Source organism: Arvicanthis niloticus, chromosome 16 (assembly GCF_011762505.2).
Source record: "Arvicanthis niloticus isolate mArvNil1 chromosome 16, mArvNil1.pat.X, whole genome shotgun sequence".
In the NCBI taxonomy this organism is placed as follows: domain Eukaryota; kingdom Metazoa; phylum Chordata; class Mammalia; order Rodentia; family Muridae; genus Arvicanthis; species Arvicanthis niloticus.
In genome coordinates, this window is record NC_047673.1 from 24649842 (window position 1) to 24664126 (window position 14285).

Sequence of the window (14285 nt, forward strand, 5' to 3'; positions counted from 1 at the left end):
AAAGAACATAAAAGGTGATTGAAACTGGCACCAGGAGTGGGGTATCACTGCGACAGACCTGAACATGCTGTTTTGGGGAGGACTGTGGAAGGACTTTGGAACTTTGGGCTAGAAAAGCCATTGAGTGTTCAAAGCTTGATGAGCTATTCAGTGATGCTTGGAAAAATAAAAAATGTTGAGAGCAATGCAGATAATAGAGGTCTGGCTTGTAAAGCTCCAGAGAGAAGTTTGAGAGTCCCTTAAAGACTCTATCAGGCATATTTGTGATTCTGAGTTGAGAATCTAGTGGTTCTGGTTAGCTGGTGCTGAAAAAGCAGCTGTGATTACCCAGAGACTAGAACCAGTGAAATAAAACTCTGCATCACTGGGCCAATTGATGCTGGTCATCTGGAGCTGAGAAATTAGTGGTGACTAAAAAGAGGCCAGTGTCATTTGGTGGGAAACCTTCTGGGAAACATTGCCTCAGAGTCAGCACACAAAAACTGTATTTTCCCCTGGTAGCAGAACTTGAGTAGTAGACAAGTCACACAGATGATACTGGTTTTAAGACATTAAAGGATCATGAATAGCAGCTGAGGCTTGGCACTGTGAGAGTCCAGGAAAGGTGTCTGGTGAAGGTGCAGCTACAGCAGCAGTTAAAGGCCCAGGATTAAAGAGCTCATGGAGAAAAGCTGAGGTTTGGCACCATGAAGAGAACCCAGGAGGCACTCTTGGTGAAAGTGCAACCCAGTTGCAGCAGAGAATCCCAGTATTTTGGAGATGTCAGTGTACTTGGATGACCATCAAGAACAGCAGCAGTATATGGAGCCAGCCAGAGCCTAGAATACAAGCTCTGTGTGCTGTAGAGGGTGGCTGGAGAAGTGACCCAAGCCCATTGGAGCAGCCCAGAAGATCAAGAATGGATCCCAGACATTGGACATCACATTATTTACACTGCTGGGAGTGTGGTTTTGCTTTGTTAAGACAGTGACTGTGCCCTGGTTCTTCCCTCTTAAAAAAAAAAAAAAAAGTATTTATTTTATTTTATTTTTTATTTATTTTTTTTATTTTACAGTAGCCCACAGTTGAGAAACTTTAAACTTAGAGAGAAAGAGAGACAAAGAGAGACAGAGAGATACACATAGGAGAGACACAAAGAAAGCAAAGAGAGAGACAGAGATGGATTTGGGAGTTTTATAGAGACTTTGAATTTTAAAAGAGACTGGGTATTTTTAAAGAGACAACTTCTAAAGTGTTTGAATTTGTAAGACTGTGGGACTTTTAAGTTTGTAAAATGCTTTATACATGACGCCTTTATGTAGGATATTGGGAGATGCACAAGAAAAGAAAGGTTCTGGTTTTACCGTGGTATGTTTGTATGTCAAGGTGACAAGGGGCCAGTTGTGCTGGCTACGTTTATGTTAATTTGACACCAGCTACAATCATCTGAGAAGAGGAAACCTTGACTGAGAAAATGCCTCCATAAGACTGGGGTGTGTCAGCAAGTCTGAGAAGCATTTTCTCAATCAGTGACTTAAGGAGGAGGCCCAGGCCACTGTGGGTGGTGTTTCTTTAAGAAAGCTCTCAATCAACCTATCACAAATCTCATCTGAAAACACACGCACACTAAAAATAAAATAAGTTTTTTAAAAGCACAATATTTAACCTTTGTAGTGTTTCCAAATTTCTGCAAGTGACAGGAAAATGATTGGCTAGGTCCCTCATTTCTTCAGAGATTGAATTCAACTGTTTCTTCATCTCCATAGATAGACTTTCCTCTGCTAAGAAAGAAAAAAAATTAACATTAAGAATGAAATTAACATTAAAAAATTTAGAGTAAATTCCGAATTTATACATTATCCAATCCAAATGTTACTGACCTAGACAAGAGAACGAACATGAGACTTTAAACTCACGTGACACTGTTTCTGACTCAAAAATCTGTACGTGCCAATCCACTAGAGTTCAAACGTAACAGTTTGGAAACCTTGTCCAAAGGTCATCCTTTATTCCAACAAATCTCTCCCTCAGCTAACTTGAGCTACTCGTTCCCACAATCAGACCCTTGGCCTGCCCAATAAAACCTCCACTGCACCCCAAACCTTCCACTACGAACCGTTTCCACTACTAATACAGCATCTCACCACTCCTTCTGGCATGCTTTCCCCAGCTCAGTGGTTAACGCTTCAGAAATAAAACACGTTGACTCCGCCCTCTCCACGCCCACTACTACTACCAGGTCTCCTTTCCTTTCCCAGCCACACTGCAGTGTCCATTCCTTTGATACTAGACTCTCCACTTCCACCTTCTTTACCCACCTCCACGGAACTTACCTGGCAAAATCTACGCTAATCACACTCAACTTCTTTAGCTAATTGATGCCTAAGTAGCTGGACATACTTGAAAATAAAACAAAGTGATAATGACCAACTTGACTTTAAACTCATGACACAGATCCCGCTTCTCTTAAGATGACAATTTTATACCTCCGCTTTCTCTTTTAAGTTTCCGACACTTGCTGCTCGTCCTCAAATATTCTGCTCCTACTTTCTCCTAAACTAACTCCAGCTCAGCGTTTTCCCCTCAGCGGCACAGCTTCTTTCTACCACATTATCAGCCCTAATTGTAAATCCAAGATCCGCGCACCATTCAGATCCTTGGAGGTTTAAGGGGCTGATGTCTTCTTCCTATTTAAAGCACTTCCTTCGCCTCCTCCTCATTCACTGATGCCCCGTCTCCACCCTCGGGCCACTCTCATTTACTAAATGCCAGTGTGACCTTGAAGCTGATGCAGCCTCTGTTCTTCAGTTCATTCACTCCCAATTTTGTTTCCCCTCTAGCAGGACAATCCACATCTCTAACCCCAACTTCCGCTGTGAACTCTGGAATCCCATTTCCCATAGTGCTGTGGTGGTTAGGAGAGAAATATCTCCCACAGACTCGGGCATTTGAACACTGGAAGCTCAGTTGGTGGCTCCATTTGGAGAGGTTTAGGCGGTGCAACCTTCCCGGAGGAAGCATGTCACTGGGGGTGGCTTTGACAGTGCACGACTTCACCCTCCTTCCTGTTTGCTCTCTCTGCTCTGAGACTGCTATTCAAGATGGGCGCTAACAGTTCCCTGGTCCCACTGCTGCTTTCTGTCATGCTCCCGCAGCGCCACTGAAGCTCCGATGCCTCTGGGACTGCGAGCCAAAAGAAATTCCTTTCCTTAAAGACCTCTTTGGTCGCGGTGTTTAATCACAGTAACAAGAAATAACTAATACGGAGACGTTCGTGGATATCAAAAACCACCTATAGTTTTTCAGGTCCATGCTGCAGTTTGGACCTGAATTTTCCCACCAAAACATACTCGGCACACCATCTTGCACTCTGACCCTGCCAGTCATCAGATAGTCCAACTAAAATACCTTGGTTATCCCAGCAGAGTCTTTTCCTCACCCTTTATAAAGAATTCGCCTAGCATTCTTCACAGTGTACACAGCCTTGAGAATGCCTACCGCCTTTACATTTCTTACTGCCTCCACTAGCCTGATACAATGGTCTTCAATTTCTGGACAATTAAAACAGCCTCCTATCTAACTTAAGACAAAATCTGGACCATTTTATTCTACAGCTCCACACCCCCAGGCTAAGGGTTTCCTATTGGCCATCACTGTACTATGGTTGTTGTTTTTCAGTATTAAAACATCAAGTCTGACTTATAAGGTATGATGCCCTAACTGACTGGTCCCAAGCCTCTTTTCCAGCCTTGTTTCCTACAAGTCTCCCTCACACCCATTTCTCTTTGATTATATTAACTGTTCCTTACACAAGGAAAGCAGCTACCCTCGGTGGCTTTGTCCTTTCTTGGCTCTAAGCATTTGCAGTTCTTCCTTCAGACAGCCAGAGAGCATGTTCCCTTGCTTGTCAAATAAAATCAATACATAATGGACACTAATATATAATAAACACTAGACAAACCTGTGTTTTATGAATGTTCCCTTTCTAAATCGAGTTTTTAAAAAATATTTATATGTACTTAAAACCAATTCCTTACATCTAACTTTCTCCATTATTTGCAGCAATATGATTGATGTAATTTTAGTATGGTTTCTACCCACCTCATCATACTACTCAATTCTTGCTGTGCCCAAAATATTTTTATACTACCAAAGCCTCTGGACCCTGTCTGTTCTAAAAGTACACCCTCTGTGTGCAATACTCAACGCCCAGAACACCAGAAGTATGGAAGCATAGAACAATGGTTTATCAAATGGTTCTTTCCCAGGGTTCACATATCAAATATCCTGCATATCAGATAGTTACATTACAATTCATAACAGTGGCAAAATTACAGTCATGAAGTAGCAATGGAAATAAGTAACTCACCCCCAAATCTTTCTCTTTGTTATCCTGGATTTTAATCGGTCATGCAGCCAAACCCCAGAAGAATCCTTGACACGTGTCTGTCATTATATCAGATTCTGTTGCCTCGACTTCTCCATTAAATGTAAGATAAAGCTACCTACTGTGCCAACCCTTGACACAAATAACCAATTCAAGTTACCACTTCTCTCTTGTCTTACCACCATATCGTCCGAAAAGCCTTTCCCAGCGTTCTTTTGTAATCCTAAAATCCATTTTCTTTCTCTGTGGCTCATTTTGTTAGTGTGTGTGTTTTATTCTACAGCTTGTTTTGTTAGCTTGTTTTAAATACAGTGCGTTTCACTTCCACGTGTAGAACCATCGATAATAGCTTCAACGTGCTCTTCGGAAGGCTGCGTGGAAGCTCTGTAGTGAGGCCTGTCTTCTTTCATGTTTCTGCTCCTCCTACATTACACTGTCATAGTCAACAGTTTCCGATACTGCACAAGTTACAGAGAGCTTCCCTTTGAGGCTTTGGGCCTGTCCATCATTTTCCCTTTGGCTTTGGCTAGCAAATGTCTGCTCCTACTTCAGGTCTCCTTTCAGGCACTGCTTCTTCCAGGAAATACATTCAATGAAATATACTAATGAATATGTAAATCATATGCAAATCATGTTATCACCAAAAAGCTTCTGATTTCAAAGCATTTCAGATGTATTAGGACTGCTCATCTATTTAAACAATTCTCTCTGGCCATCAACAGAGGTGCTTTGAACCCTTTAGAGGTCCCTTTAGTGGTCACACCTAATCCATGAGATGACATTTATCTATTATCCACATTACGAGCATGGGGGAAGAAACATATCACAGGTCAGACGGCTAAGGTTCTGCCATTGGTCTCTGCAGCACAAAAGATAATGCTTATTCCACCTTGACTCCACCTGCAATCACTTCCAGATCAAAGCATCTGACAAGACCAATGAAGCTGAGTAAAGAAAATAGCAACTTAATGCAGAAAAGCAGAGCACTACAGTATGCCGTATACACATTAAAAGTCCAGGTGAGGCCATTTTAAACATGTGTAGATAGAATGTGTATGTTTCCAGCCGAGAGGAAGCTGGCTGGCTCACTGATGTTATCAAGGACAATACGTTGGCCACGCCACGGACCTGAGGAGCAGCAACACTACAAAACCAGCAATGGAGGCCTGCTTTCCCACGAAATACCTACAACTCCAGTCCCTGATCCTGATGGATTTCACCTTTACGGCAACACTGCTCAGACATTTAAGAAGTACCATAATACTTTGCAAAGATCCATAATACTTTGACCTTTTGAAGCGAATCTCACAAAACAGCAAATTCACATCGTATCTTCTACTTTAGGCCACAGCATTACCTTTATTTAGAGCAAACACGTGAGCAGCATCACCCAAGTTTTCTAATTTTTGATAGATGATAAAACCAGCCTATAAAAAGACAAAAGAAAAACAAAGTGCACGTTAAAGATTACCAAAATAAATATGTATGTTATCTCTCTAGCAAAATCTACAAGAATGATTTCAAAAACGCCCTCCAAAAACGAAGTAAAACTATTTCACTACTCGAAGACCCAGGTCTTCATGTAAGCTCTATTCCAATTGGGAAACAAAAGCTACCGTGGCTGTAAATGTACAGCTTTAAATGTTCACTTACTGATTTTCAGTATTGTAAGTAGGTATCCAAATGAAATTATCTATAAACAAAGTCTGATAGATACCATTTAGTGAGAAACATCTGTTTTGATGATGGATCCTATCCGATTCTTGACATTAAACCAAATGAGAACGTTGGTCAGTGTATGGACAATACATGCTGGGTATTTTTAACAGAATCGATCAAGTCACACAAACTGTCAAAAACACAGACACTACAGTCTGTAATCTCCATACTAAGGAGACAGGGGCAAGAGGATCAGGACATCAAGGCCAGCCTCCTCTACTACATGAAAAGTTCAAGACCAGAATAAGCTGCAAGAGAGTCTGTCATAATTTTTTAAAGCAAGTGGAAAGAAAGAAAGAAAGAAAGAAAGAAAGAAAGAAAGAAAGAAAGAAAGAAAGAAAGAAAGGCCAAGGAATTGTGGCAAGCCTCAGCCCATCTAGCTGTTTTCCTGACAAAAAACACCTGTTGCTTTTCCTTTGTTTTTCTGGTTACAAATTAAAGGAGTATCCATGTCTTCAAAATAAATGTAAGGTGGGAAAATAACAAGATATTTATCAATAAATACTATTTAAATATGGTCAATAAGTATGATCTAGGGCAAAGAAATTTACAAAAGATCTATTTCTTAAGTTAAAGCACACATAGACAAAAGCACTACTACTTATAAAGACAAGCCGAGATGCCAGTGTGTACAGATGATAAATACGAAAATACATCTAAGAACAGCAGCAACTAAACTTGGAGGCAATTTATCTAAATTTCCACATTTTAAATATAAATGTAGGGAATAAGGCTAGTTTAAATATAGAAAGCCTATGATTTTTCTGATTCTGGGTTGCTTATATACAAAATACATCATCGAACCATTTGTGCCTGCTAAGCATAAGCCTTTTATGTTTTCAGTAAGTTCACATTCTTTTACACAAGAATTGGACATCGCTTCCATTGCATTACATCGTGATAGTGAAAATAATTACTGCTCAACAACCTATTCATTGGCACTCTCTAATTAACATGGAGAATTTCACTTGATGTATTCCTAAGCAATTTTTAATGCCAAACTAAAATAAAATATTTTAGCTAAGGACACAACCCCAGTAAATTTTTACTAAACTGATTTGATACAAGGAATGAAAAATGATGTCATACTAAAGGATTTTAAATACATACGTAAGCATCAGTAGCAGCATACAGTTTCTGGTCATCAGAGAGGGGGAAGTTACTCCAATTGCTACAGCGGATGGACTTGTCTTTCAAAAGCTGTTTCCCTAAGATGTGTTTAACCAGACCATTCAGGCTCCAGGTCTCTGTGCACTTCAACTGGAGGGAGTGAAAGGCGAACAGAGCAAACATTCACCATCATTGTCAGCTGTCCCTAGGGTCTACCAATAAAACAAGCCTCCCATCACTGAGACTTCATTCATAGTCGACAGTAGGAATTTAACTCCGAGGTTCCATAATGTGGGTATCAAAATACTTAAACTTTAAAGATGCTGTTCCTGGAAAGCAGCTGAACCGGTTACAATATGTTTTTGACTTCATAGCCAAATTAATATGTGGCTGAATATAAAAATATAATTGTATCATTAATAAAATAATGGAAACATAGGTGGTGATGTTAAAGGCCAAACAGACACTAGTCGATCAAGAGCTGCCCAGTAAGTCATCTTATCAAAAGAAATGTTACTGGAATAAATCCGTAAAAATACAATAAACATTCAAGTGTGCAATACACAAAATAAGAAGGTTGGCAGGAAAGATGGAAGGGTGCTGGTTCAGGTGACAGGACGCTGAGATGGCAAATCAGAATTGGAGGGTTTTTATTATTGAACTTTAAACTTCTGTATTGCCACCAAAATCAACACATAGCTTCCATTACTTTCTTGAAGAAAAAGAAACTAACATTTAAACAAAACACACACACACATTCTGTGACACACAGGTTACCGTGTTTATTAAAATAATGCATTTATTACTCCTACCTTTTCATTGGCAACATCCGTCAACTCCACAAAACTCTCCAACTTGACATCAAAATCACGCAGAAGTTTCCATTGGTCCCCTTCAATTCCAACACCTGCCTTCTTAACGGATTTGTTTTCTAGTAACATTTTTAATCCCTGGGGAAAAACTAAAACATTTCATTATTATTTCCATAACACTGTTAAATATAGTGGAGTTACTATTTTTATGTATACTGTATGTGTGTTAAACTGCTTATATTAAGCTTGACTTTAGAATCACATTCACCTTAACTACCTCTTTTCTTAGCTAATGCAGAGTCCAGACTGAAAATTGACTAGAAAAAATGAGTTTGAATGCCACCTTTGGTAACAGTAACAGTGTATTATTCCTAGTCATTTACACCTCTAAATTTCAGTTCTCTATTCTCTAACATAAGAAAAAGATACAAAACATCAAGTAAAAATATAAATACTTACATAAATATACGATCATGAAAAAAGGCCTGTTAATGAAAGAACTTAATTTTTCAGGAAGAAAGTTGATGTTACTATTGATGGCCATATGAAAATAAAGCAAAGATACCAACCTGACATAGAAGAAATGTGAAACAAGTAACATTTGTTCTCAGACACACACAACTGAATCACCGCGACTCTGCTCTGTTTCCCTGGCTTGTATATGGGCGGCCATTCCATGTCAAATCCTACCACAGCTCCATCACATAGATGCATGCTATCAAAGGAAAGATCGCGTGGATTAACTTCATGAATTTTTTATTTTTCCTTTTCCATAACTAACAATATTGTCACAAATGAAAGGACAAACCAAAGACTGGAGAGCATATTTGTGACACATACAATGTGTAGTTAGTAAGCAGCCAGGAAATATTAAAAGGTGTTTTTTAAAGTCATTAAGAAGACTTCTGTCTTAGTCACTGTGGTATTGCTGCAGAGATACCATGACCACGGGAACTCTTATAACATAAAGCATCTAATTGGTGGCTGGCTTACAGTTCAGAGGTTTAGTCCACTATCATCATGGTGGAAAGCATGGCACTGCAGCACCATCCAAGACCTACATCCTGTGCAGCAGGTAGAGAGAACAAGAGGTCTGTTCTTGTTCAAAAGGTCTGTTCAAAAGGATAGGCTTTTGAAACCTCAAAGCCCACCCCAAGTGACACACTTCCTCCAAAGGCAGTACTTTCTAATTCTTCTAATCTAGTGGTTCTCAACCTTCCAAATGACCCCCAATCAAAAAATTATTTTGTTAGTACTTCATAACTGTAATTTTGTTACTGTTATGAATCATGATGTAAATATTTGATATGCAGAATATCTGTGAAAGGGTCGCTTAATCTCCAAAGACAAGACATTCTCAAGTTGAGAACCACCATTCTAATCCTATCAAAAAGTTCCACTCCCTGGTGACTAGCCATTCCATATATGAGCCTCTGAGAGCCATTCTTATCCAAACCACTCTAAAAGGTGAGATGGCTCAGTCGATTAATGTCTTCGTTTGCTATCTATTGCTGTGATAAACACCAGGTCCAAACACAACATGGAAAGAAAGGGAAGTCAGGGCAGAAACTCAAGGAAGGTCCCTAGAAGCAGAAGCTGAAGCAGAGGCCATGGAGAAACATTGCTAACTGGCTTGCTCAGTTTGTTTTCTTATACAAAGCAAGACAAACTCCCAAGGGATGACACTGCCCAAAGTGAGCTGGTCCCTCCCACATCCACCATCAATCAAAACAATGTATTCTCATGCTTGCCTACAGACCAATCTGATAGGGCATTTTCTCAGAGGAGGTTCCTTATCCTCAGATGACTCTAGCCTGTGTCAAATAGACAAGAAAAACTAGCCAACACAACAAGGAAAAGAATGCTCCCTGCAACTCTGCTCCTTTTGCAGGGTGGGGGGTGGGGCTGGAAATAAACCAGGGTGTGTGTGTGGGGGGGGGGGGGATGGACTGGAAATAAACTAACTTACCATAAGACAAAAGAATAAAGAGATTGTGGCATGCCAAAACAGAAACAGTAGCATACAAATGATTAATGAAACGATATATATCAAAAAGAAAATTTTTCAATTTTTTTTGAGTGAAAAAGGCAAGTGTCAGGAAATCCATATGGTTTTAAATTGGCAGATAACACAACACCAAGGAATATTAAATTCATGATATGTTATTTTAAAGTAGCACAGGAGTTGGAAACAAGTAAATTAAAAAGGGTATAAGTGAGCTTTTATTTTCTGTTTATTTTGATTTTTGAGAACGCGCAATAGAAGGAAAGAACCTACTTTTGAAAGTTGTCCTCTGACTATACACACACACACACACACACACAAGTACACCCTAAATAATAAAGATTTAATATAATTGGAATAAGAAGATGTGGCTGTTTTGTTAACTATTGTTTCCATGCCTAGTTCACAATTTGATTAAAAATTTATTACCAACATAAAAGAATATCAACTAGTACCTCAGGCTAAGATGAAATTTACAGGAAGAGCTTATCCTTCCACTAAAAACAAACAATAAATTGTACAAGCATATCTAAATTCACTGTTCTCCGAACAAGATGACAGTCTCTGCAGTTGCCCCTGGTTCTCTTAGAATGCCTCACAGACAACAGAGAAAGGACAGCAAGGACAGCCATGAGGTAGGGAAACAGACACCTGGGCACTGCAGGGCAGTCACAAGTATCCATGGTGACTCTGGGAATCCTGAGAGGCCAGGCAAAGCATAGGGTAACTCTGAGCTGTACGATTCTCAGGCATCACAGAGACCATAAGTTCTCAAGTGACAGCAGCCAGTCTTGCTGAACTCCAAGAACAATCCACAGCCTCCTTTAGGACCGCACCAGACAGAACTAAATTACCTTCGGAGGAACAGCAATTACAGGCCTAATGACGACTAAAAGCCTCCAAATACAAAGCCCATCTCCAGGTGAGTCGTCGACAAAATCTCTTAGAGAACAAACTACAAAAAGATATAGCAAGGTAAAAACCACACCAACAGACCAAAAAAAAAAAAAAAAAAAAAAACCTCAACAAGCCCTAACACAAATCAAACATAAACATAATCAATGGGCAGCGTCGGGATCACTCAGTAGGGGGAAGAAAAGAGCTAAGTATCACTGAAACTTGCATCACACTCACAGCTGGGCCTGGTGGTACAAGTCAGTGATCCCAGCACTTGGAGGTGGAGGCAAAAGGATCAGGAACTAAGTTCATCCTCGGCCACACAGCAAATTCAAGGCCGGCCTAAGCTACATAAGACCCTGCTTAAAACAATACAAAACAAACAAAAAAATAATATAAATTGTAAAAGTGTTCAGGAATTTAAAGGAAAGCATGTACACAATGAGTGGCAAATTGGAAGATTTTTTTTTTTTTATGCTCAGAGCTCCATGTCTTGCCCAGCCATCGTCAGAGAAGCTGGCTCCTGCAGGAGATGGGAACAAATACAGAGACCCAGTATTGGACAATGTGCTGAGAGTGGGAGAGCTTGGAACGATCAGTCCTAAACAGGATGCCGCCATCAAATCCCCACCACACACACACGCACACACACACACACACACACACACACACACGACTTGGAACTTTGCAAAAGAGGAGGCATAAAGATTGTAAGAGCCAGTGGATGGAAGACAACAAGGCAATAAGACCTTCTAGACACAACAGGGATGATGAAGCACAGAAGAACTGTCATGTGGCAGCATGCACAGGGTCTACACAGGTCTAAACCAGATAAAGTCCCAGCACCAATCCTATCCCTAGCCCAGAAGTTATCTCCAACTTATAACCACTCCCAAAGGAAAAGCTAGTTTCCCCAACAGTCTCACTGGGTAGATACCACAGCTGGCCCTAGGCTCGGCAGTAAACAGCCAACACAAAATGAACCCTTTTTTTTTTTTTAACCTAACAGACATTTATTTTTATATATTCTGGTTTCTGATTTTGTGTATTTATGAGATTACTGTCTGTACAAGTATGTGTCTCTGCATCTGTATGTGTTTCTTACACTTTTTGACTCTTTTTTGGTTGCGGTGGAGAGGATTTGGGGTAAGTTGGGCGAAGGGAAACTATAGTCAGAATATGTCGTATGACAGCAAATATTTTCAATAAAAAGAAAGAAGAGAAAAACATAATGAAAATTAAAAATTCACAGGGAAGGATGTACAGACACTACTACTGAAGAAATATAGGTGATTAACTTAAAGACATAGCAAAAAGAAAGAGAGAAAGAAAGAAAGAAAGAAAGAAAGAAAGAAAGAAAGAAAGAAAGAAAGAAAGAAAGAAAATAAATGCAGGGCAGTGGTGGCGTATGCCTTTAATCCCAGCACTTGGAAGGCAGAGTTCAGCCAGCCTGGTCTACAGAGTGAGTTCTAGGATAGCCAAGACTACACAGAAAAACCCTGTCTTGAAAAAAAACTAAAAGAGAGAGAGAGAGAAAGAGAGAGAGAGAGAGAGAGAGAGAGAGAGAGAGAGAGAGAATGAATGAATAACATAAAATAGAATCAAGCAATCTAATTTATGTATATCAGAATCCCAGAAAAGCATAGTACTGAAGAGAAGAAAAATTGAAGGTAATTTTCAAATTTGACAAAAACTACTGCCGGGCGGTGGTGGTACACGCCTTTAATCCCAGCACTTGGGAGGCAGAGGCAGGTGGATTTCTGAGTTCGAGGCCAGCCTGGTCTACAGAGTGAGTTCCAGGACAGCCAGGACTACACGGAGAAACCCTGTCTCGAAAAAAACAAAACAAAACAAAACAAACAAACAAACAAAAAAAGACAAAAACTACTAAGCCTTCAAATTAAAAAAAAAAAAAAAAAAAAAAAGTAAATGATCCCCAAGCAGGATCAGCACATACCTCAGTATATAAAGGTATGTCATATCAAGCTGTTGAAACCTCATAGTATAAAGAAGCTTTTTAAATTGCTTAATTTTATCTATTTATTTATTGGTGGCCCCATGCACGTCAAACTCAGGATCAGCTCTCAGCTTCCACCATGAGCCCCTGAGGTTGGAAGGGGAAAGGAACTCAGATCCCCAGGCTTGGTGGCAGGCCCTGTTACCCACTGAGCCATCTCACTGGCCCTGATGTAAAAATAGTCTTAAGATTTTTATTTTTCTAACTAAAATGTTTGGGGAGAGGGGTACATATACATGCATGAGCACAGGTGCCTGGAGAACATAGAAGAGGGAATCAGACACCCTGGAGAGGGAGTCAGAAAACAGAGGTCTGTGAGCCCCCAATATGGCTACTGGGAACCAGACTGGGGTCCTCTGCAACAGCGTTTCCTGCTCTTAACGCTGGGCCATGTTTCCAGCCCCGGATGCAGAAATCTCCAGTGACCACATGAAAGAGAATGCAAAGCAAACAAAGCCTGCCTTTCATAAGATGAACACAGCACTTCAAAACGTTATACGATTTTTCAGACCACTTAAACTTACTCTGCTCAGCTAATCTGGCTGTCATTTGCAATCAACTAAAATATAAGCCCTGGGCTCACCTATGAGGGATTTTCTTGATTGGATTATTTGATGTGAGAAGACCATCCTAAATCTAGGTTACACTTTCTGATGGTGGCCCACTTGAAAGGTCATGGAGGAAGGAAGCTTTTGCTTTTTGTCTGCTTGTCCTCACTCTGGTTGGCAAGTTCATCTATCTTGCTGCTAAGGCATTCCGTCACTAGTACTAGAACCTACTTCTTCAGGATTCCAATGCAGACTGAAGACTGACTCAAATACTCAGCGTCCTGAAATGAACAACTACAAAAAAAAAAAAAAAAAAAAAAAAAAAAAAAAAAAAAGGACTCTTGGCTTTGATGGGGGGACAACCATTGTTGGACAAGAAACCTCAACCTGTAAAGCCACACTAATAAATCACCATTTAATATATATATGTTCATTCCATCAGTTCTGTTCCTTTAAAAAAAATCTGACTAATACAACACATGTCATACCATAGCAAGACAAAGGTAACCTGATGAGGTCAATATATGACTATGTATTATTATGATTTACTTATTATGCGAGTCTGATTTTAGTGCAGCAAAAGGAAGCCCAGATGCATCCAGCAACTACAGTGGAAGTAAAGACACCTAAATGCTACTTCTAGGTTACATTTACTAGCCACCAGGAGGACACGGATGAACAGCTATATTTACTTCTGCTTTTTAAAAACCCTAGTGAAAACAGTTAAAAATCAAAGACACACACAGTCATTTCAGTGATCTGAATTAATGTACTACTGTGCAAGTTGTTTCAAGAGGCTTAGATTGCATTA

General features: G+C 39.9%; 1 protein-coding gene across 6 annotated transcripts in view; it reads right to left on the reverse strand.

Annotated features, from left to right (window-relative positions):
- The window catches only part of Wrn (WRN RecQ like helicase), a 128842-nt gene that overhangs the window by 84781 nt on the left and 29776 nt on the right, over positions 1–14285 (reverse strand). For 5 of the 6 annotated variants that reach the window (XM_076914005.1, XM_076914009.1, XM_034520582.2 and 2 more), the window contains 5 exons: positions 8577–8722; positions 8008–8156; positions 7196–7345; positions 5724–5793; positions 1646–1760 (listed from right to left, as the gene is read on the reverse strand). In XM_076914005.1, the coding sequence (XP_076770120.1) occupies positions 1646–1760; positions 5724–5793; positions 7196–7345; positions 8008–8156; positions 8577–8722 (630 nt within the window). The remainder of the gene's footprint in view (positions 1–1645; positions 1761–5723; positions 5794–7195; positions 7346–8007; positions 8157–8576; positions 8723–14285) is intronic. The other variant, XM_076914006.1, reaches the window with a different exon arrangement.